General features: G+C 38.7%; 1 protein-coding gene across 1 annotated transcript; it reads left to right on the top strand.

Moving 5' to 3' along the window:
- Positions 1–7,590: 7,590 nt before the first annotated feature.
- Hint3 (histidine triad nucleotide binding protein 3) lies at positions 7,591–21,286 on the top strand. Its single transcript, XM_057762892.1, has 5 exons — positions 7,591–7,939; positions 10,953–11,070; positions 15,308–15,377; positions 16,910–17,036; positions 17,943–21,286. Exons 1-5 carry the CDS (start codon positions 7,760–7,762, stop codon positions 17,973–17,975), a joined length of 528 nt encoding a protein of 175 aa, XP_057618875.1. The 5' UTR covers positions 7,591–7,759; the 3' UTR covers positions 17,976–21,286.
- The last annotated feature ends 4,575 nt before the right edge of the window (positions 21,287–25,861 follow it).

The raw sequence follows: 25,861 nt of genomic DNA, 5'->3' as shown, positions 1-25,861 counted from the left end.
GGCAGCAGTTCAGGTCCAGACATCACCATTGCCATGAATGTCAGTCAAGCCACCTCAGTCTGACCCTTACTGCTTCCACCTCCTCAGATATGCCTCTGTCCACAGGACAAGAAGCACTCTTTCTCTCTCTTTCTCTCTCCACTCCATACATTTGCTTACCACAAAAGTGCCTGGCTGCCCGGCACCTCAAGACTGGGGTGGGGTGAGATATTTTCTCCTCAGCACCCAATACAAACTGCCCCAGGACTGAAGATTATTCTTTAAAGTAGAGAATTATTAAATGAAATGAGGCTAATATGAAAACATATTAGGAGCTTAGTAGACACATTAAGGACAGAGGGAATAATTTTAAAAACAAACAAACAAACAAACGAAAAACAAACAAGTTATGAATGCTGCCAATAGGTCTCAGGCTTTCCTCATTTCTCTGAAAAGAACCAATAATTAATAATTGAATTTGGCTGCAAGAAATATAGATGATGTAATAGTTTGGAAAAAGAGTGGGATGGAGGGGGAGTGAGAAATTAGAGGATGGTAGCAGGGGTTACTTTTGTCAAGAAGTTTTCTAACTTGGTATGTCTCTCTGTATACTGTGAATTTGTTTTATTCTCTTTGGTTAATAAAGAAGCTGAAATGGCCAATAGCCAGGCAGAATGGAGCCAGAAAGAAAATCCAGAGATACAGGGCGAAAAAGGACAGACATTAACAGGGAGAGGCCAGCAGCCACTGGGGAAGCAAGATGTGAAGTAACAAGCCATAAGCCTCATGGCAAAATATAGAATAATAAAAATGGGTTAATTTAAGTTATAAGAGCTAGTTAATAATAAGCCTGAGCTAACAGGCCAAACAATTCTCAATTAATATTAAGCCTCAGAGTGTTTATTTGGGAACTGACAGGCAGGAGAGAAACCTAAGGTTACAGATTTCCTGTTGTGGGCGATGGCAACAGACTCAGTTGCTGTTTGAGTTTGGATTCCCAGAACCTATGTAAATTCTGTGCACAGTGGTAGGTACCTATAACTCAGCGGTAGTGGGTACTGACAAGAGAATACAAGAAGTTCACTGGAAAGATAAACTCAGACCTTGTCTCATACCTCACCACATACCTATTTAAAAACAAAAGAAAAGAAAAATTTTCTGCAAATGTAGAACATGCTTGGGATAAGGATTGGTGGTGAAAGTAAACTCAGAAAAAAAATGTTCTTTATTTTTATTGTTTGAAATGTTTTTTTTTTTTTTGAGAGAGAAGTAATAGTATGTTTACAAGTGGTAATGACCCAGTTGAGGGAAGAAACTGAAGATGCAGAACACAATGGGGGAATTTCTGAAGTGGTAATCTTGAGTGGGCAGGAAAGGACAAGATCTAGCATGCAAATGGGAAATGAGCTTTGATGTGAAGGCAGACTCTGTTTGGAAACAGGAAGCCAAGTGCATGCGTCATCGTTTTGGCGGGAGTTTGTTCCCTTCTGATGGCTTCAGTTCTCCGTGTCTTTGTTCCTGTCAGTTACACAGGAAGTGTCAAGAGTCCTAAGCTTTCTCCTCATAAAGTTCCATACGCCCCAGAACTTTTGACCTCCCATCCTCACTCCTGAACTCTTCCATGATGTCACTGGGAATGTAATGTACACTGCATCTCTGTATAAGACACTTACCTATACCCTCATAATTCTGAATGCAGTTATAAAAATGAATGACTTGATTTCTACTAAGGCTGAATATATTTCTCATAGATTAGTTGAATATACTTTTTATTAATTACTTTTATGTTAGTCGCTTAGCTTTTTGTTTGTATATTTTACAAACAAATTTTTGGTATTTTGAGATAAAATCATTTAGTTTAACACAGGCTAGCCTTTAAGTCATCATGTATCCCAGGCTGGTCTTAAATTCACAAATTAGCCTGCCTCTTCTACCAACTCTGTCTCCTCCCCACCCCCCTCCTTCATTTTTAGTTTAGACTAATTTCCAATTCCAAACCCTTCTTGTTTAGCCTCTGGAAAGTAGGAAAATCCACATTCACACCACACATAGATGCTTTTAATATTTTTTTTTTACTGCAGATTTCAATTTGTTCTAGCTGTTTTTTAAAACATCTTTCTATGCTACAATTAATTTCGTTTCTCATGTATGTTGCAAATATATTTACCCAAAGAGCCATTTATCTTTTAATGACCTTTTTTTTGATATTTGTAGATACTTTAAAAAATTACTTTAAATCAGTAGGTAATTTATTTATAGAATCTATTTCATGCACTTAGAAAACTCTTAGCTTCTCTTTGAGATGAGATATCCTAGGACACTCTTGAGAAAAGATTTGAATGTCAGTTTGTCTGAGCCCCGCATCCTTGGCAGTTGCTTTAAGTCCTTGGCAGTTTGCCAGGGAGCAGCTCTACTTAGAAGACTATTATTAACTGATATCTGAAGTTATAATTAGAGAAAAAAAGAATTATTCGTTTGAAGTCCTGTGAGAGGCAAACCTACAGAAAGAAAAGTTTAGTTTAAAATTATAAAACCAGGAATGATATCAAGACAATGTCCATTTTCTAAAATCTAACCATCAATTCGTCCAAGCAGTTAGTGTTTTGCTATTGCCTACTGTGTACCAGATGCTAGTCTGGATTACAGTAAAGAAGGCTGCATGCCACACGCAGGGGATTTGCATTTTAATGGCAGGGATCTTAGGGAGCACCCAGAAAGCATCTGTCGGACAAGGGATGCTAACTGCATAGAATCATAGAATAATTTAACAGTGTATGAGCAGATGAATGACAGCATTGGAACAAGGACTGATAACTATAGCAAGTACGCCAGAACTTAAATGTGGCAAAGCTGGAGTAAGGAAACAGGAGGGAAAAAACTGTGAGGAGTGGAGGCACCTGGTAGACAGGCATGGATAACATGTATTCTTGGCAATAGTGACTTTCCTCAACCACTCTGGTATCTGCATCTCATCTTGTCTTTATGTCTGTAGCTCAGTCTCTGAGATTCTTTGTGTACCGTCTTTTTTTCCTAATTTTTTTGATCTATTCATACTTGCTGCTTTCAATTTCTTTATTATCATTCTTTCTCAAAGCAACAGGAATCTGGCTTTGAGAAAGCTCGACTCTAAACTTGCTTTCCATCATCTTTTCCAGCGACCTTTACTCCATTCCCAGCCCTCAACTTGTCTTCTTCGCAGCCTTTAAAGTCCATCAAATCCTCCTACTTGAAACCCTCTGTCTTGACTCCATGACATTATTGATTCTCTTCCTGTGTCTCAATATTTATTTATACATTTTGTTCATTTACCTTTGCATTTAACCATTTCTCATTTCTATGACTTTAAGAGGCTTCAATGGCTCCAGCTTAGTCCCTGGGAATGTTTTGTTCTGTACATTTTCTCTTGGGGATCTCTTCTAATTTCCTGTACACTGAAGATTCTGAACCTTATATCTTTAGCCTGGACTACTGATTCACGATTAATAGAAGCTTGGAGAGAGAAATTGGGGTTCAACCTGAAGACCTGAAAAGCAAAGCAGTCAGCCACTGGCTCTTACCTCTGCCTCAGTCTGAAATGACAACCCTGCCTCCAAGAATCTCAGAATGAGACTATGACTGAGTACTGTCTCCTCCCATTTTATAATGCTCTCTAGGGCTGGGATTAAAGGCATATACCCTCCAGTTTCTATGGCAACTAGTGAGGCTACTGGGATTAAAGGTGTGTTACCACTGCTTGGTCTGTAAGGCTGACCAGTGGGGCTGTTTTATTTTTTGATATTCAGGTAAACTTCGAGGCCAGCTTTGTCTACAAGAGCCAGATACAGGACAGGCTCCAAAGCTACAGAGAAACCCTGTCTGGAAAAACTGTAAAAAACAAAACACACACACACACAGGAAATGCCACTACAGACTACCATCTGGAAACTCAGATATATCAGATGTGTCACTTAAATTTCAGATTGACATGGTAGGCTTTAGTATTGCTATTTTAAGTTTGCCTGATGTGGAATTCCCCTCAGTATGCTGTGAATATCATTGGTTATTAAAGAAGTTGCTTTGGGCCTATTGCAGCACAGAATAGAGTTAGGTGGGAAAACTAAATTGCTGAGAGAAAGTAGGCAGAGTCAGAGAGATGCCATGTAGCCCCCAAGGAGAAAGACACCTATGGGAGCCTGTTGGAATCTTGCTAAGCCACAATCTCATGGTGAAATATAAAGTAATAGAAATGGGTTAATTTAAGATGTAAGAGCTAGCTATAAATATGCCTAAGTGTTTGGCCAAGCAGTGTTGTAATTAATACAGTTTCTGTGTGATTATTTCGGGTCTGGGCAGGCAGGAACGAATGACTGGTTTCCATCTACAGTTGCCTTTCCAGTGATGTGATTATATTTATTCTATTTTGATGAAGTCAGGGTCAGCTATGCAATTTATTTTGGTCCACAACTTGTGGATGTAACTGGCATGATGAATTTCTGAGACATATCTTAGCCCATTTTTGGTTGCAATAAGATCAAGACTGAGTTTCTCATAAACAGAGATATTACTTAGCTCAAAAATCTGTAAGTACAAGAGCATGGCACCAAGAGCTGGGTGTGTGTTGGTGTATGCCTGGATTCCCAATACCCAGGATGAGGTAAGAAGGTTATGGAGAAGTGCTGCTTACTGGCTTGTTTCACATGGCTTGCTAAAATCTGGTTTCTTAGAAAACAAACAAACAAACAAAAAATCAGACTACCACCCACCATGAGCTGCGCTATCCCCATCAATCACTAATTTAAAAAATGCTTTTCAGGACTTCCCACAGCCAGATCCTATGGAGTCATTTTCTCTGTGGAGGTTCCCTACTCTCCAATGACTTTTGCTTCTGTCAAGGTGACATAAAAGTAATCAGAACAAGCATCATTGCTTTATATAAATATCAGAAACAATTGGCCTGCTATGAACATAAATGTGGCAAGACATTTTGTTTGTTTGTTTGATGGATTTCAAGGCAGGGTCGCTGTGGTTGCCCTGGAACTATGTAGACCAGGCTGGCCTTGAACTCACAGAGACCAACCAGTTCCTGCCTCCCAAGTGCTGGGATTAATGGTATGTGCCACTAAGCCCATTGACTAAAATTTTTTGGTTTAAGACACTAAGAGCTTTAGAACTGTTTACTGTAATAAACAGCCTATACACAGCAGTTCTGATGATAGAGCATATCAATGTAACATGCCCAGAACAGAATGCCTGATCTTCCCTGTCTGCCCGACATCTCTTAGTCACACAAAGTACCCTATCTTGGTGAATGGCAGCCTCAGCCTTCCAGTTATGAGGTCAAAAATCTGTATAGTCTTGAGTACTCTACCATAGTGCTACTGTACTGTAGTGTAGTAGTCTACTACAGGTGCATATATGAATGGGAACAAAAGATAACTTGAGGAGGAAAGGGTTTATTAGGCTTACAACAAACACCAAAGCCATTAGGCATTGCTTTTTTTTAAACACTGAAGGAAGTCAGACAGGAACTCAAACAGGGTAGTATTCTAGAGGCAGGAGCAGATGCAGAGGCCATGGAAGGGTGCTGCTTACTGGCTTGCTTCCCATGACTTGCTTAGCCTGCTGTCATAGAACCCAGGACCATCAGCCTAGGAATGGCTGGGCCCTCCTGTAGGAGAGAGGGCAGTTCTTCCAGGCTGCCCAGCTAGCATAGACCCAAAGTAACCACACAGAAACTGTATTAATTAAAACACTGCTTGGCCCATTAGCTCTAGCTTCTTATTGGCTAACTCTTATATATTAATTTAACCCATTTCTATTAAGCTGTGTATCACCACAAGGTCGTGGCCTACCAACAAAGTTTTCGTACATCTATCTCCAGTGGTGGCTCCATGACATCTCCCTCTGACTCCGCCTCCTTTCTCCCAGCATTCGGCTTAGTTTTCCCTGCCTACCTAAGTTGCTATAGGTTCAAAACAGTTTCTTTATTCATTAATGGTAATTACAGCACACAGAGAGGACTCCCACATCACCCTCCCCCAAGTGATCACTAAATGAGAAAATGCCCTTCAACTGGACCTCCCTGAGGCATTTCCTCAACTGAAGCTCCTTCTCAGATGTCTCTACCTTGTGTCACACTGACATACAAAACCAGCCAGTACAGAGATGCAGCAGTAAGAATGAATATACATACTAAATCAAATGCGTACGTGACATATTACTAATTAATTTTAAATATGTGGAGATTGACATGCAACAGAAAAATTAGAGCAAGATAAAGAGGAAGCAAGGTGTTAGGTGGGGGTTCCAATGTTAGCGTTAACCTTATTGAGGAAGAAACACGTTGGTAAGGAACTGAGAACTAAAGAACTTTTGTCCTATAACTACTATAATATATTATATATAACATACATACAAAACACAAAAAACACAGTGATATGAAACTCATGTTAAAACAGACACGGAAAACAATAATACCTAAATTTGGCAAGGTCTGATTTTCTGATTCTGAATCCTGCCTTGACTTCTGAGGATCTGTGAAGCTACGATAGTGATTATCCACACAAGTGGCTAACCACAAAGTGAATGTAACGAGTCTCGAGGGAGCATGTACTTTTACCTGTGTTACTGTTTTGGATGACAGCACAATTCACTTACAATCATTACTGAATTCAAAGTCAACAATCACCAATGTGACAACTATTAAAAATGATTTTATGTAAAATTTCAGCATCAAAAGAGAAGTGCGGGCAGCCCAGTACTAGGAGGTTTGAAGCAAGATGGTTCCCAGGCTATCCAGTCAGAATTCACCTCACTTATGTTAAAGTGTATTATAAAAAAAAAAAATGCTATGGAATCTAGGAGTCATTTGAACTGTGTCATCATCTAAGTATCAAGAAAAAACTCTGAATCTATTTCTTTCTGTAGAGTTGTAATAAAAAAAAATCTTGCGTGGCTTCAAAATTAAGAGAAACATATTTGGTGCTCAGCCATGTATTGTAAAGAGCTGAGGTCAAATCATACCTAAAGAACTGGCAATTTTTCTTTGGGCATAATTGTCACCAAAAGTTTGTTTTTGTTTTCTAAATCGTAGGGGGAAAATTCTTGCAATGAACCAACCGATCAGACATATGAGCAGGCAGGAACTTCTCAAGTACAGTCTTTGCTTTATGACATAAATGTGGTAGGAAAGACCCCTATTTTGATTTACATCGTTCCGTTAACAACAAAAAGTAACCACATGTGAAATTCAGCCTGGCCGTTTTTAGTTTCAGATCCTGAAATTACTGTGGCTGAACACAGAAAAGACCTAACATTGACTTTGCCGGACAGGGCTCTCTACATTTTACTCATCTTCTTAAACCCTTAAAAAATTAAAACTTTTATACTGGTTCTTTCATTTTATAACGGCAGCGTAATACACAATGGAGAAGCAGAAACAAAGCCTTTCGCACTTTCAACCAAGGTTACCGGCAGCTCCGAAAACCCTGCACTCGGGCACTTAGCCTTCAGGAAGCACGGTTTTTTGAGTGGGCTACTGTGGCTGCGCAACGACGTCATCACCGGCGCGACGCGCGGGGGGCGGGGCAAGCCCTAGAAGCGTCCTCGCCCGCCCTCTAAGGGCCGTTGGTTTCGAGGCCTCGCGCCGGCGCTCGGGTCTCCCACCCGGAGCCTAAGCGCGCGCGTCGACTTCCTGTCGCTGGGAAGGCCACGCAGGGGCGGCGACTCCAGGGCCGGCGAGTGCGCGCGAGTGGCTGTCCGTCCGCCCGTCAGCTGGTCTGGACGTCGCCTCTCGGCCGCCATGGCTGAGAAGCAGGTGGACTTAGCTGGAGAGCCGGAACCTGATAGTACGGTGGCCTCCAAAGCGGGACCTGAGGCGGCCTCGCCTGCGACCTCGAAGTCCGGCGACTACGACGACACCTGCGTGTTCTGCCGCGTGGCGGCTGGGCAGGAAACCGACACTGAACTCTTGCACTGCGAGGTGGGCGGCGACAGGCCGGGGTGGGTGGGACCCCGACCGCCCTGCCCTTCCCTACCCGCTGGACCTAGAGTGTGACCGACTTCTCTTCGGGACCCGGAGACCTGTAGTGGTCCCTTTGCACCCTCGCGTCCTTAATGCGTTTGCAACACAAGTGCACTCTGCCCCCCTTGCTTTTATTATCGGGAGTGTCATCGTCTCTAGATAGTAATTTTAAATTCTGCACACTTGTGATATCGGTAGAGAGGAAAGAACTGGCAGAAAATAGAACGTGGGCGTGGTGAAGAAGCGTGAGTTCGGTTGAAAATAGCCTGAGACGGGGTTTCGGGACTGGGTCTGAAGTCGAATTGTCACTTAACAGTGACTTGTAAGTGGCCACACCACTGAAGAAAATGTCTCCTCCCCGATCAACTATGAGTTCCGCCCCTCTTCATGGCAAGACCTTGCCTGGTTCAGTCCTGTGCAGATCACGTGCAGGTAATCGTGGCTGCTCTGAGTTCTAGAGTACAACAGCCGTGCCATGCCTGGGCATAATTATTCCATAACCCCCCCCCCCTTTTCCGCTGGCTCGAACTTTTTTTTGTACCCCATCATCCCGAATAAAAAATTAATCTTTTAAAAGAGATTAATCATCTTGCATTTAAATTCTCATCACACACGAATTTGTTGTAAACACCTGAACAGATTGAGCTTACATAAGGAGTGATCTACTTACATAAGTACAGAGAAAATGATTTGATGTGGAATAATCAGAGTTACCAGCATTATGAAAAATTTGTTTGAGAAACCTTTCCAACAAAAGTCAGAGAAAATTCCTCACTTCACAGATCTCTATATAGTTTTCTTACTGTGGTTTTTAGAATTTATTTGAGTAAAAGATACACCATATATTCTTATCAGAGAGCATAGCAGTTCCGAAGGCGTGTCTTACTCTTTGTGTATGAGGCACAGGTTTACATATAATCCATAAATACCATGGCCGGCGTTAGTATCTCATGCTTTTGATATGAATTATTTTAAAGAGTTCTGAGAAACAGCTGGGCAGTTGTGGCTAAAACATATCTACAGAATGAGTTTGAGGACAGCCAAGGCTACAAGAGGAGATAAAGAGGGAGTCTTAGAAATGGAAAAAACAAGATACCCTAGGTTAAATTTCACCATGTGTGAGCCCATACTAAGCAAATATTTCAATGCTAATTTAACTCTACTTTTGTTAACCCAAAATTGTCTTGACACCTTAGCATGGTACTAAGAAATAACTCTTTCAATATGCTTCCTTGTTTTAGATATCAAGGTATAGTTAGTGGGAAGAAATTGTTGTAGAGATTTTTTTTTTTTTGAGAATTATTTGTTAGAAAAAACATTGGAAGAATAGGAGAAGCAGGTTCTAGAATAGTCTATAAGAATTATAACCAGAACAGCATGGTAGAACCTTACACATTATAACTGTTTCTGCTCCTTACTGTAAAATAAATTAGACTCTTTCAGAGAAATAATTTCATAGCTATATAGAGATCATTTGCATTCCTTTTTATAACTGTTCAGTGGCTTATTGGACAATTTTAAACATTGTCTTTGAGCTATGGACATTTGACTTCTTTTCAGTTTTTTGCTCCTGGAAGTCATACTTTAAAGATTAGCTGTGTCTGGAGATGCAGCTCAGTGGCAGAACTGGCCAAGCGTGTGAGACCCTGGGTTTGATCCCCAGCACTACAAAAGAGAAAAATAATTTAAAACGTATATATGTGGATATGGACACACAATTTCATATTTTTGGCATCATAACTTTGGAATTGGATCTCTTTCTCTTTTTTTAAAGTAATAGTTGGGTCAGTAGTAGTGATGGAAGATAGTAAATAGCACAGAACCAGTATTTTAAAAGCTTAGTGGAAATGCAAGTAACAGCTAACTGAAATATCAAGTTTCTTTGTCTTTAAATTTATAGCATAGTTTATTGCATTGGTCTGTGGTATAGGTGTACATGTGCATATATAGAGGCCAGAGATGAGTATTGGGTGTCTTTTCCTATTGCTCTTCACCTTATTGCTTGAGACAGAGTCTCAACCTAAAACTTGTGGCTTTGGTAGACTCACTTGGTTCAGCAGACCCCACCAAGAACCTCCCATCTCCACCAACGAGCTCTTTTTACCAACCTGACTTTTTATGTGGTGCTGGGATCTGAATGTGAGTTCTCAGCTTGTGTGGCTTGCGCTTTACTCACTGAACCTTCTCCTTAGCCCAAACTGTGACGGTTTTATCTTAACCATTTCTAAAATACTCTGTTGTTATCAGTGCTTATCTGCTACTCAGACTGAAATAAAATGGATCAAAATGTAGTTGTTGTGCCTTTATCTTAGATGACTAAGGTTAACAATATGGGTGTGAGGTTCTCTTGACATTGAATTCTGGTTCCTAAGATGGGGAATTGAAGGATAATAGTGTATCCAGGGATTTTTGCTGAGAAAAACTGTTTATTGATTTAACCTTTATTTTAATTTTTAGTGAAGAAAGCATACACTAGGGATGGGAAAATGTATAGTGAAATTTAAAACCAAGATTTCTTTTTTTCTTTTTGATTTTTCAAGACAGGGTTTCTTTGTGTAGCTCTGGCTGTTCTATGACTCTCTCTGTATACCAGATTGGCTTGATCTAAAGAGAGTTATATCAAAGAGTTATATCAAAGTTATATCAAAGAGATACACCAGCTTCTGCCTCCCAAGTGCTGGGATTAAAGGTGTGTACCATCACTGCCTAAAACTGAGATTTCTGGTAAATTTTAATGAATTTTACTTATAATTAATTGTTCCTTGAAATCTACCTAATATAATAAATTCCCCTTGACAGAAGCTTAAGCTTCTTTTTGTGAATTTAAATAAGGCACAGTCACAAAAATGTCCATTAGACATAAATTGTAACTGAAATACCATTTTCCTTTTGTAGATTATAGTATATAAGTCACAGCAGAGCAGAATGTTTGTTTTATTTTAATTTACCAACAAATATGTCTCTTCTTTAGAATGAAGACCTAGTTTGCTTCAAAGATATCAATCCAGCGGCACTTCATCATTATCTGGTGGTGCCAAAGAAGCATATTAGAAATTGCAAGGAACTGAACAGAGATCAAGTCGAAATGGGTAAGATGGAAACAGTGTTCTATGTGGCTTTATTTCATAAATTGTCTTTAAATATGGCAGTGCTGATAAAAAGGCTTATTAAATTATCAGGAAGAAAGTGAGAACTTTTGAAACATTCCCTTTTTTGAGATTAGAGGCATGTATGTGCCACCATCCAGATTTTGCTTTATGCTTTCTTAAATAATAGTTTTTTTGACTTTGAAATTGGAAGATGCTATGAAAAATTCTAAACAAGTTCTGATGTATTGTCTATATAAGCTTACACTTCCTGACAGTTTCAAATGCAGATAACTTAGTGCCAGAGTTTAGCTGCCTTTTTTTTTTTTTTTTTTTTTTTTTTTTTTGGTTTTTCGAGACAGGGTTTCTCTGTGGTTTTGGAGCCTGTCCTGGAACTAGCTCTGTAGACCAGGCTGGTCTCGAACTCACAGAGATCCACCTGCCTCTGCCTCCCAAGTGCTGGGATTAAAGGCGTGAGCCACCACCGCCCGGCAGTGCCAGAGATTAGTTATGAGATTTCGGTTTTGAACTTTTAGTTTCTGAAAAGGAGATTCCAATTTTATTTCTTCCAGAATTATTCTGTATTTCCTGCTCATTGCCTTCTTTGACTTTTTCTGATATCTTTTTCTAAAACTTTTTTTAGTTTATTTCAATCTTTTTAGTGGTCTTTCTAACTAACCATGGTCTGGTATTAGTTTTGGCAGTACTGTATGATAGCCAACAGTATAGCTGAAATAGGCCAGACTTTCTAGAGAGGTGAATAAGAAAACGTGTGACAAAACATCTTGGTGTAGTAGTATTGTTCATGGGCATGTAGATGACTGAATTACCAGTTAGAAACTTGTCTCTGAATTCTATAAAATTCTTTAGTTATCTGAAGTTCTTTCCATGTGGTTTATAACCACAAGGTAGCATTTATACTTACGGAGGTAATATCTAACCTATATTTACCTGATTGATTGATTGTATATTTATTACTAAAATTTCCATTGCATTCTTTGGCTATTTCTTAGAGATCATATAACCTCTATGAAGTTTTGTTTATCATTAAGGTAGTAGTAGCCTTTTGGAGAAGAGAGGCTTCTACAATTATTAGTAATAATTAGTAATTTTTAGCTAGTTATTATAGCTAGTGCATATAAAATATAAGTATTCAAGGTAATGGGGTGTGGAATTTCATTATATTAATTCCTCTCTCTGCTTGTATTTGAATATGTTCATATAAAAATCTTAAAAGTTGTTGAACTTAATTTTTATTATGTAATTTTTAAAGTGAGAAATGTACATGGAAGGAGGCAATAACAATGTCAAGGCTAGCTATTGCTATTGACACTTTTCTGTAGTGGGGAACGGCAGGCCGCTTCCCGCCACCCGGCTAGCTTTACACCTGAAATAAATACACGGAAACTGTATTCTTTTGAACACTGACTGGCCCATTCGTTACAGCCTCTTATTGGCTAGCTCTTACATATTGATCTAACCCATTTCTAATATTCTGTGTAGCACCATGAGCTGGCTTACCAGGAAAGATCTTAACCTGCGTCTGTCTGGAGTGGGAGAATCATGGCGACCGCCTGACTCAGCTTCTTTCTCCCAGCATTCTGTTCTGTCTACTCCGCCCACCTAAGGGTTGACCTATCAAATGGGCCAAGGCAGTTTCTTTATTAATTAACCAATGAAAGCAACAGATTAGAAAGAAATCACTCCCACATCACTTTTCGATCTCTTTTTACTTGCAGAGTGCATGTTTTTTTTTATTATTGAAAAAATTTCCGCCTTCTCCCCGCCTCCCATTTCCCTCCTTCTCCCCCCACTCCTCTTCCGCTCCCCCCACTCCTCTCCCCTTCCCCCCACTCCTCTCCCCCTCCCTCTCCTGTCCAAAGAGCAGTCAGGGTTCCCTGCCCTGTGGAAGTCCAAGGTTCTCCCCCCTCCATCCATGTCTAGGAAGGTGAGCAGCCAAACAGGCTAGGCTTCCACAAAGCCAGATCATGCAGTATGATCAAAACCCAGTGCCATTGTCCTTGGCTTCTCCTCAGCCCTCATTGTCCACCATGTTCAGAGAGTCCAGTTTTATCCCATGCTTTTTCAGTTCCAGTCCAGCTGGCCTTGGTGAGCTCCCAATAGATCAGCCCCACTGTCTCAGTGGGTGGGTGCACCCCTCGTGGTCCTGACTTCCCTGCTCATGTTCTCTATCTCCTTCCGCTCCTCATTTGGACCTTAAGAGCTCAGTCCATTGCTCCAAACTGGATCTCTGTCTCTATCTTGATCCATCGCCAGATGAAGGTTCTAAGGTGAAATGCAAGATATTCATCAGTATAGGATAGGGTCATTTCAGGTTCCCTCTCCTCAGCTGCCCAAGGAACTAACTGGGGACATCTCCCTGGACACCTGGGAGCCCCTGTAGAGTCAAGTCTCTTGCCAACCCTAAGATGGCTCCTTTAATTATGATATATACTTCCCTGTTCCCATATCCACCCTTCCTTTATCCCAACCATCCCATTCCCCCAAGCTCCCCCCATCCTCCCCTTCTCACTTTTCTCTCCCTATTTCCCCTTACCCCCATCCCACCCCACCCCCAAGTTCCCAATTTTTGCCCAGCAATCTTGTCTACTTCCAATATCCAGGAGGATGACTATATGTTTTTCTTTAGGTTCACCTTCTTATTTAGCTTCTCAAGGATCACAAATTATAGGCTCAGTGTCCTTTATTTATGACTAGAAACCAATTATGAGTGAGTACATCCCATGTTCATCTTTTTGGGTCTGGCTTACCTTACTCAGGATAATGTTTTCTATTTCCATCCATTTGCATGCAAAATTCAAGATGTCATTGCTTTTTTTATCACTGAGTAGTACTCTAATATGTATATATTCCATACTTTCTTCATCCATTCTTCCATTGAAGGGCATCTAGGTTGTTTCCAGGTTCTGGCTATTACAAATAATGCTGCTATGAACATAGTTGAACAAATGCTTTTGTAATATGATAGGGCATCTCTGGGTATATTCCCAAGAGTGGTATTGCTGGGTCCTGGGGTAGGTTGTTCCCAAATTTCCTGAGAAACCGCCACACTGATTTCCAAAGTGGTTGCCAGAGTACATGGTTTTTAAGGGCACATGTTCACCAAAGTAGATAATATTCTGAGCATTAAAGCTTGTAGCAGTTAATGTGTTTGAAATCTTATAAAATATGTAATCTGAAGGCAATGGAATTAAATTAGATATTTATCACAGCAGTAAATATTTTAAAATTAAACAGACATCTAAATAATTATTAAATATGTCAAAGAATATTTTTAATTTATTCATTCTTATTTCATGTACATTGTTGTTTTGCCTGTGTGTTTGTCTGTGCGAGGGTGTCGGATCCCCTGGAACTGGAGTTAGAGGCAGTTATGCATTGCCATGTGGGTTGGGAATTGAGCCTAGTTCTTGAATGAAGCCAGTGCTCATAACCTTTGAGTCATCTCTTCTGCTCTCAGAGAAGAATTTCTAAATAAAACAACACTTTTCTAAATAATTCCAAAATAAAGAAGATATTGAGTTTATAAATAAATAAAAACACAACATATTAAAGTTGGTAGGATATAGCTAAAGTACCTAAAGGGAACTTTGTAGCTTTGAATGCTAATATTAGAAATTTTTTAAGGAGCTGGAGAGGTAGCTCTGTAGCTAAGAGTGCTTTTGCTCTTCCAGAAGGTTCATTTTTACCTAGCACTCATGTTGGATTGCTCATGATAGCCTGTGACTCCAGCTCCAGGGGATCTGACATTCTCTGCTGGCTTTGTGGGCACTTTCCCATATGCACACAGGCATGCACACATAAATACAAATAAATCTTTTTTTTTTAAAAAAAAAGAGAAGAAAGTGAGTTTCAAATTCAGTAAATTAAGTGTTCAACAGAGAAAATGGGGCTGGAGAAATGGCTCAGAGGTTAAAAACACTTTCTGCTCTTCTAGAGGACCTGGGTTTGGTTCCCAACACCTACATGCCAGCTCACAACTGTCTGTAACTTCAGTTCTAGGGAATCGCACACTTATTCTGACCCCTGTGGACTTTCACATGCCACACAGACATACACTTGGACACACACATACACAATTAATTTTTAAAATTAATTAATTTTTAAAAATATACCAGAAAAAGACAAGCAAAGACAAAGTAAATACCCCAAAGAAAGTTAACTTTTAGTGAGCTTACTGTGTCCCATAGTATAGTATAGTTTCTTTTCTGTCTTACAGTTGAGAGCATGGTAGCTGTTGGAAAAGCCATTCTTGAGAGGAATAATTTCACTGACTTTACAGATGTGAGGTATGTATGCTTTGCGTAGAAACCAACATTAATTACTGATTTTTATGAAATTTGTTTTTCATGAAAAGGGAAGTAGCAGTGACTGAGTTTGTGCTTTAGATACAATATTCCTGGAAGTGAGAATATAGTTCATTGCTAAGATAATTGTAATAAACCTGTTGTGTATGCCTCAACATCTTCTGAAAACCTTCACTTGTACATTAGACAGACAAGTCTATATAAACAATAAGTACGTAAAATAGTTAGAAGTCCTCCCTTCTTGTTCCGTATTTTAATTTCTATAAAATTGGGTAAAGCGAATTAATGTATGTAAACTTACATGGCTTAAAAATACATTGTTGGGCTGGGCAGTGGTGGTGAATGCCTTTAATCCCTACTCATGGGTCATCGGCAGGTGAATATCTGAGTTCAAGTCCAGCCTGGTTTACAGAGCAAGTTCCAGAACAGACAGGGCTACATAGAGAAACTGTCGTGAAAAGCAAAACACCACCAAAATTCAAACCCAAACAAACCAAAAACATTTTTGGGAATAAGGAAATAGTTCTGTAAGCAACAGTGCTTGCAATACAGCCATAACGACCCTAGTTTGAGTCCCTAGAATTTAGTTAAAAACCCAGGCAGGGCTGTAGCCCCAGCGTGATTGGAGGCAGAGACAGGAGGATTTCTGGAGTTTGCTGGCTGCCAGTCTAGCTCCAGGCTCAGAAAAAGGTCTTGTCTCAAGATAAATGATGAACCAGGACAACCAATATCATTTTCTGGAGATGTATGAGTGTGCATACCAGCCACACCTGTACCTGTACACACACACACACACACACACACACGCACGCACGCGCGCACACAAACACACACACCATTATTAGGCTTCTAGCATAAAATTAACTTGAGTTCATTGCTTGCTGAACTGAACTCTAGCATTTAACAAAGTTTGAGCCAAAACCCATAACATTTAATTGATTTTTAAGAGTTTAAGTGCTTTCCTATTTAAAATAATCTTATAAATGTTTTATAAAGTAAGAAATTATCAGCAAATAATATAAGTTGTTTTAGTATTTAACAAACTTATCTGATGACAAAAGCTTTTTGATTTTTTTTTTTTTTTTTTTTTTTTTTTTTTTTTTTTTTTTTTTTTTTTTGTAATAATGAGTGGATCTTACCAGAGAAATGTTGGTCACTGTCTGAGTATTTTATTAGAAGTGAAAGCCTGCCATCTACTGGCAGTGTCTTAAAGTGATGTCTAGTACATTTGCTTTGAGATTTATTACAGGCATACATCTTTGCAGAACTAAGCTTATTATGATAAGTACTGAAGTGACTAGTAATAATACAATTCACACTCTCTAGAGGTTTTATCAGGCTTTCTTTGATAAATGGTATGCATTGTATATGAACTGCAACACATTGCAAATACTCAAGAACATAAAACAATAAATGAAAGGTAATTTGTTCACCTTTGGATATTTTTAATTTTGTGTGATTTACAAGTAATTTAAAAATTGAGAAGTGACTTGTCAATATCTCTTCTGTTACAGAATGGGTTTCCATATGCCACCATTCTGTTCCATTTCTCATCTGCACCTCCATGTCATAGCACCAGTCAAACAGTTCAGCTTCTTATCAAAATTGATTTACAGACCAGATTCTTACTGGTTTGTCACAGTAAGTAATCCTGTTGCACCAGTAGCATACCAACATATTTAAAGTGTTTGTACCTTTTTGTTTTTATTTTCATTTTGTTTTATTTTTCTTGATAGCACTAGACACAGAGTTCTGTTTGTCTCTAACACTCATTTTAACAAACTTATTTATTTATTTTGCATTGATGTATACACTTATTTATTTTGCATTGATGAATGTTGAACCAGGGTCATCTTATGCTAGTATGCAACATTTTATTCTGTTGATATATCTCAAACCTCTCCCCCTCTCAATTTTGAGGAAGAGTCTTGTGTATCATCCAGATGGGCCTTGAAATTGGGATCCTTCTACCACTGTCTTCTAAGGATTTGGGATTGCAGGCTCATGCTATAATTCCCATTCCAAATGAAAATTTTGATTCGAGGGAATGTTCTGGGCAATCTAATTTTATAAGATGATAAGTAGGACATATATAGAAAAGCAGAGCTTTAAGAATTCAGATCTGGATATAAATTCAGACTTTTCTTACTTGAAAGATCATATACAGTATCTTTTAAAAGCTCATGTTCTTATTCTGCAGTACTGGAAACTGAATGCAGTTCAGTATTTTCATATTTCCCCTGCTGGTACATACATACCCAGTCCTCCTCCTATCGCGTCCCTACCATAGTGGCCTGCTTATTGTCAGCCAAGCACCAACACTGACACATCATTGTTATCCAGAGTCCTTAGCTTACTTTAGGTTCCACTCTGACTGCAGTACTTTCTGTAAGTGTTGACAGATGCATGACTTGTATCCATCATTGTAGGCTCACACAGAACAGCATCACTTTTCTAAAAATCCTCTATGCTTATGTTATCTAATAGAGGCAGTGGTAACTACAAAGCACCATATATTCATGTCTATTCTTTTTATTATTATTACAGGCTGATTATTGGCTTGAAAAGCTAAGAAAATAAAAATGTGAACCATGTACAAGCTCCTCAACCTGACTTGGGATGAGCTACTTACTGATTTGTTCTCTTCGAAGTCTAACTGCAGTCTGAAGGTTTGCTGGATATACATGACACTACCACTGAGTAGCCTTATATTTTTTTTCTGAATGTCTATTTTCTGAGATCTGTAATATAGTTATGTGAGTACTTTGTCACTGATTTCTTTTTTATGTTGCTTAAGTAAGGTTTTATGCTTAAGAGACTATAACTAAAAGTTCATTTAATACAAATTTTGCTAATCAGGATGACTCCTATATTCTTTAGAGCTCAGGTTTCATTTATTAGTACTCTTAATAATAATTTATGATGAATAAACTGGCATAGAAAATTGAAACCTTTTTACAATGAAGTAGAAAAAGAAATTAGCAATTTTATGATAGTTTTATTGTCTTACACATAAATTTTCAAAATAAAGAATACCATACTACCAATATTCTCTCATTTAGATGATAGAAACATTTATATATGTGTCACTGGTTTCAGAAACACACACACATACACACACACTCATATAATATATTAGTTTACCCTTTACCTGAAGCCCAGGATAGTACCAGACTCTGTAATGTATCCTGTGCTTTTTCTATATATGCATACCTTAGACAGACAGAGTAAAAGATTAATAATAATACTAATAAAATAGAACAGTTATAACAAGACACAATTGAAATGCTGCCGATGTCCATGGTTGTGCTTTGTTGCCATATTAAGTTGATTACAACTACTATGGATATTGTAACAGTTAATCTGATAACTGGGGTAGTAAGTGGGTAATGCATACAGATTGTGGATGATTCATATCACAGATGGGATAGAGTGGAATGCTGTGAAATTTCATTGTTCTGTGTAGAATTGCATGCAATTTAAGATGTATGGATTGTTTATTTCTGGCACTTTGTTATTTGATATTTTGGGTCTGCCATAGATACTGACACTACTAAAAGTCAGGTTGCAGAAGGTGAAACTTTAGGTAAGAGGGAACTACTTCAGTGTAATTTTAAATAAATATAGTAACCAACAACAGGTTATCTAACAAAATTTATGTGTAATTTTACCTGTGAGGAGATAAGGAAAAATGCAAATTAGTAATGTATGAAAACTATTGTGATATGGTATGCTTTTGTAGCAAAGGAAAATGAAAGTGCCTAGTGGTTAGACCCAGTGTTATGAAAAAAGACTTGATTTGAAAGTAGAAAGAGACATCGATAGGGAGTTTATCTTGATAACATAGTGCTAATATTATTGGTATATCATTTAGTGGAGACTGTTAATTGGAAGTTATCCTTGGCATTATCTACAGACACAGTGGTGAGTGAAGGGAGATGGGGTGTTGAAAGATGATTCTGCATTGTGCCATTGTCTAATATTGTTATGTATGCAGCAGGACAGGAACATGAGGACTAGTGCATTATAGAAATCAGCTAAGATTTCTGTTTATTGTTTTGGCATGATGATAAGTGACGTTAGGAACACACTAGTTATTACAATGCTTGGTTACAGTATCTATAGTCAAGTGTTGTCTAGTTTGATTAAAATTAATTAATTCAGCAAATATTTTTTAATAAGTGCCAAACACTATCTGGATTCAGAACTAAAGAAATGATAGAGGTCAGTTGCCAATGCTATGGGGTTAGACAAAAATAATTTATTAGATTTTAGTGTGTTAAATGTGCTAAAGAGGCCATGGAAGGAGACCACTACTGAGAATAGGTAGTAAGTGGGTAACACCTAAATTCAAGACTCAGGCTGACAAATGGTGGAAAGCTAAGAACTGAGTTCTGTTTCCACTGTTAATTTATATAAACATTTGAATTTCAGCTTCTTCACTTGAGGTGGAGAAAGGGATTTGCATGCAGAGGCTAATATCAAAATTAGATTTATAGGTTTTATAGCACTGCCTTGTATAATAACTCTCTGATCATTTGCACAGTCTTTTCTATACCAGTAAAAATATGACAAACTTAAGGAAAGGTGCAACCTTTGAATGTTTTACTCCGAACTTGCAGTGATGTAATTTACCCCATGATGAGAGTACCTGGAAGATGGTCAGGGTATTGTTTAAATGCCCTTAGGGGTCTTTAAAAATGTAATTACCTGGTTGATTGTGTTTGTATAGGTTTATATCTTCTCAAGGGGGCAGAGTGGGTAAAGGTGCTTACTGTCTGACAGTAAACCTTGAGGACCTGTGTTTGATCTCTGAGTTTATGTAAAGGTGGAAATGAAAAGAAAGGAGCCTACAAAGTTGTCCTCTGGTACACATGACCTCTGTAGATCTTCCCACCCATTATAAATGCACATATACACCAAGATAACATAATTAAAAAATCATTAAAAGAACAGTTTTAATGTAATTTTTCTTTATTTATAAAGATGAATAATCAAATTACATTTAAAATCCGCTTAGTCTTTTTATTAGTGTTTGGTTACTCGTTACCTATCCACAACATCAATTCAAAGCAAAGCTAATTAATAGTGTGTCTTAGTCACTGTTCTATTGCTATGAATAGACACCATTGCCAAGGCAACTTTTATAAGAGAAAGCATTTAATTGGGGGCTTGCATACAGTTTCATAGGTTTGGTATGTTGTTAACATGGCACCAGGCAGGCAGCTCTGGAGTAGTAGCTGGGAGCTGTGTTGTGATCTGTATGCAGAGAGAGAGAGAGAGAGAGAGAGACAGACAGACAGACAGACTGACCTTTTGAAACATACTTCCTCCAACAAGGCACACCACAATGTTAAGACCACACTTAACCTTTCCAGTCCTTCTCTAACAGTTCCACGCCCTAGTGACTAAGCATGCAAATATATGTGCCTATGGGGTCCATTCTCATTCAGAACACCACATAAAATGTTTAAAATCGTATTGAGAACATTATGCATGTGATGCTAATGTGTAATTATAAAATTATTATGATAAAGTAACTAGAAAATAAAAATAAAAATGAAGTAATCTGTCAAATTTTGATTCTCTGCACTCTTATTGTTACTAAAATCCATAATTAAACTCAAAAGTGTTTAATAAACTGGCTTAATGGTATACAAAATTTCACCATTGGAGATGGAGACATACTTACTTTTTCTCTCATATAAAGAATCAAAAATCAAGAACTTTTTTGTTATTGTTCTGTTGCTATAAAGAGACATGATGACCAAAGGAACTGGTATAAAGGAAAACATTTAACTGGGGACTTGCTTACAGTTTTAGAGGGTTGGTCCATGATCATGGCAGGAAGCAGACTGGTGTGGTGCTGGTGTAGTAGCTCAGAGCTTTATGTCCTGATCTTCAGGCAGGAGGCAGAGAGAGGGACACTGAGGCTAGCTTGAGCTTTCTTAACCTCAAAGCCCACCCCCAGAGACACACCTCCAAGGCCACACCTTCTTCAACCAGGCCACACCTAATTTTTCTTAAACAGTATTACTAACTGGAGACCAAGCATTCAAACATGAGCCTATGGGGGCCATTCTCATTCAAACTACCATAATTGTCTTGGTTTTATTGTATAATTTTAGTTTATTTTGCAGTCAGATACTTTTTAAATATTTCAGTAAGTACTAGATGCAAGTATGCCAAAGCAGTGAAATGAAGCAGATACTTGATTTTTCATGTTTGTACTAGAACTGTAAATGCAAAAAAATCCCCATTTCAGTTTAACCTAATGGAAATGGCTTAGTTCATCTCTGATTAAGAATCAGCTCCTTGTTGTTTGGTTAGCTAATTAAATCTTCACAAATAAAAATGGAGCTTTGTTCATTATTCATGCATTAGTCAAAGCAATCCGTAAACTAGATACCATTCAGTTAGTATTGTACTTGGGGTGTTTCCTCTCATCAATCCATTCTTCTGTTTTCCCTGTCTTTACCATTGACAACCACAGTCTTTTAGTGCTCAAATCAGAAGTGTTGCACTCACTGTAGACTCTTTTACACTTCATATGTAACTTACTACCAGATCTGCTGGCAATATATTCATAATTTGGCCACTTCTTACCGATGCTGTACTGTTGGGATCATGACCAGTTGTTTCTTAACAGCTTCCTTCTGGTCTCCCAGACCTTATTCTGTTGACTCTGCAGTCTATCCACAGACTATTATCAAAGTTCTCTTATGCCTTCTGGCTCCTAAAGTCTCTGCCCTCAGATTTGTACATGTTTTGGCACGATGTGTGGGTATGATGGGGTGTGCACTGAAAGTTGGCTCATTGCTCCCAGTTTCAGTGTCTGCTTTTGCAAACACTTGTCCTTTCTTCTCTTGAAGATTCCTAGACTCTCATCACTGGCCTCTATGCCTCCACTTTCTTTCTTTGAGAGTTTTCATCAGAATTTTTACTAAATCAAGTGATTAAATTTAAATTATTACATTGGGATTAGTTCACTGGTAGAATAATAGTTTAGTCTTATGTGAGGTCTTCTGTTACACACACACACACACACACACACACACCAAATTGAGTATGTACTTTTCTTGTTCTTCGCATCTTCACTCCATCCTTAAGACTATTCCGTAGACTTTTTAGCTTTATTTTCAGAACGTACATGCTATGTACCAGTCACTTTTACTATTATAACAAAACCACTTCTTTGAAAATATTTATATATTATATATACTGTGTTCTGCCCGCACACTTGCCTGCAGGCTAGAAGAAGGCACCAGATCTCATTACAGATGGTTGTGAGCCACCATGTGGTTGCTGGGAATTGAATTCAGGACCTTTGGAAGAACAGGCAGTATTCTTAACCTTCGAGTCATCTCTCCAGCCCACTCCCCACTCTATTTTTTTGAAGATTTGTTTATTATGTATACGATGTTCTGCCTGTACGTATGCCTGCACCAGATTTCACTACAAATTGCTGTGGGCCACCATGTGGTTGCTGGGAATTGAATTCAGGACCTCTGGAAGAGCAGCCAGTGCTCTTAACCATAGACCCACCTCTCCAGTCCTCTTTGAAAATCTTTTCTTAAGTTCTTTTATTTATTTATTTATTAAAAATTTCTACCTCCTCCCATCCTCCCATTTCCCTCCCACTCCCTCCACTTCCCTTCTCCCTCCCTCTCCAGTCCTAAGAGAATCTTTTATCCCTTAAATTCCAAGTTCACACTAGCCGTTGTGAGGTCTTCTGATACCTTTCATTCTCAGTTGCAACAATATACTTTTGGCAGCTCCCATACACAGTATTTTATTTTCCTGGCATAGACTTTCTATACAGTGTAGCCAAGATATGATGGGGGTACTTCTTGTCATTGGATTTTGATATCTTTTTGCAGTTGATATCTCTTTATATCTTTCTATATCTGTTACTATATACTATCTTTCTAAATCTATTACATTAGTGTTTCATGTATATGTCTGGCCACAAATTCACTGTATCTCTCTGTGTACCTTATGATGCTGATAATGTTACCATAACACACTCAAGTTTTACTGAGGAGCTTAATATCACTGTATTAGTTATCTGTCTGTTGCTATGATAAACACCATGGACAAAGCAACTTACAGAAGGAAGTGTTTTATTTGGGGCTTATGGTTCCAGAGGGCTAAGGGTCCATCATCATCACAGTGGAGAAGCATGGCAGCCGACAGACATGGTGGCTGGAGCAAGCTGAGAGCTTACACTGTAAACTTCAGTCAGAAAGTAGAGTGAGCAAACTTGAAATGGTGTACATTTTTTAAGTTCTTAAAACAAGTTCCTAATGACATACTTCCTTTCAGCAGGTCTACACCTCATAATCCTTCCCCAAACATTGCCACTACTTGAGAACCAAACATTCAAATATTCCAGTGAATCCATCAAAATCAGGTAACTTTCAATCAAAAAATTAATATGATAGCCTGCATGTAGGCTGATCTTAGCTTTGTTTACTTGGTGGCATCTATATCCATCATAAATTAAGTGGGAAACTCTGAGTTTATAAATCCAAACACGCTAGATAGTTAAAAGAATTTAATAGCTAAATTGACAAGGCCATGGGCAAGTGTCATATAGCTCCTTCCCCTTGCTGACTTTTCTTTTTCTCAACATTTTTTAGAACAAGTTCTTTTCATTAGACTTGTTTTTAATGTTTTTTGAAACTTTAGTTGTATCCAGCGTTCATAGCTCACATGAAGTCATGTCATTGGAGAAGGCGCAGCTTAGCTCAACAAGACAGACATACTTATTTGTAAATTTGTAGTCCTTAATTGATGGTTATTGTTATATTTGAATCACAGCAAAAGTAGAGTTTAAGAATGATTGAGAGAGAAAGCTGACTCCATCCATTTTTCTTCTTTCTTTAACAAACAGAACTTTCTTTAGCAGTAGGGAATTAGGAGGGTTTGCAGTTAGGGCTTCAGATTAGTTCTGGGGAGTCTGGAGACCAAGGGATGGAATTTATTGACATGTGCCTTCATGGCTGTGTAAAATTTGGGACATATGAAGAGAAATTTCCTTCTTAATGGTTTTCTGTGGTGCCCAATCCCATTTCAGAATATGGGTGTTCTGCCCGAGACACATGCACACATGGTTTGGCATTGCATATGACCACTGCTGTTGCTGTTGGGACTTGTTAACTTTTTATTTCTTTGTTTTGTGTTCTATTAGTCTCATAGCTGAACTGGCATGTTATAATAACAATAGAAACTACTCTGTCTAATTTCTGACCCTTGCTGTCTAGAAATGGCTTCTGAGTTCTAGTAGGGAGCTGTGTCAGGGTCTTCACTATTTGTAGAATATCAGACTTAAAGAAGGATTCAAATTTCTAAGAGGATGGCTGTGCCTCCTTCCCAAATTCTGCATCTTACTGGTTTAGAACACAAAGTTTTTATCTAATAAATTATTTGGGGCTTGATACTACCACCTTTTTCTAATTCTGGGCTCAGCCACTGTCTCAGTTAGGGCTTCTATTGCTGCAAAGAGACACCATAACCACGGCAACTCTTATAAAGGAAAAACATTTAATTGGGGCTGGCTTATAGTTTGAGAGGTTTAGTCCTTTATTATCATGGTGTGACATGGTGGCATGCAGGCAGATGTGGTGCTGCAGAAGGAGCTGAGAGTCCTGCATCTTGTATCATAAGCAACAGGGGGTGACACTGAGACATTGGGTGTAGCTTGAGCATATATGATATGCTCATATGATAGATGATAGCTCATCTCCACAGTGACACACTTACTTCATTCAACAAAGCCATACCTACTTCAACAAAGCCACAGATAATAGTGCCACTGCTTATGAACTTATGGGGGCAATTACAAACTACCACATTCAAACTACCACAGCCACATAGCAGATTACCTGTAACTGTACAACTCTCAAAAGTTCTGAGAGAAGCAGTTACCAGCCACCAACCAGCTCAGGTAAAGGAACCTAATGCCTCCTGCTCGTCTGTGACTGATGAACTTTAAGCATCTCATGGTAATACTGGGCCAGAATAGTCTGCTTCCCACACTGGAAATCATGGCAAGTCTGGGAAGTTGTCATATGATATTGGGGAAACCCAGGTAACTTCTTAAGGCTCTTGGTTTCATTAATAAAAGAACTGAAGGACAGACAAAAATGGAAGCTTGAGGAGAAAAAAAAGCTCAAACAGAAGCTTGACTATTGAAGTTTCAAAAGAAAACTCCAGGGCAGGCAAGCTGCAAGTCTTGAAGTCACTCCGGAGAGACAAGAGGTCTGTCACATGGAGGCAGTCACACTGCTGGGAGAGGAGCTTTAGGAAAAGAGCAGAACAGCTCAAAACATTTGTTAAGAGAATTTAAATGCATACTTAGGCTCTGGCCACCACTTAAAAGAAAAAGAAACATAAAAGAATAGTTATATTCTGAGTCAGGACCCAGAAAGCCAGGTAGACCCAGAAGAATGTCCTGGCAGCTG

The sequence above is a fragment of the Chionomys nivalis genome, chromosome 2 (genome assembly GCF_950005125.1).
Source record: "Chionomys nivalis chromosome 2, mChiNiv1.1, whole genome shotgun sequence".
Lineage (NCBI taxonomy): Eukaryota > Metazoa > Chordata > Mammalia > Rodentia > Cricetidae > Chionomys > Chionomys nivalis.
The sequence above is the reverse complement of the archived record's forward strand: the minus strand, read 5'-3'. Positions and strand labels throughout refer to the sequence as shown.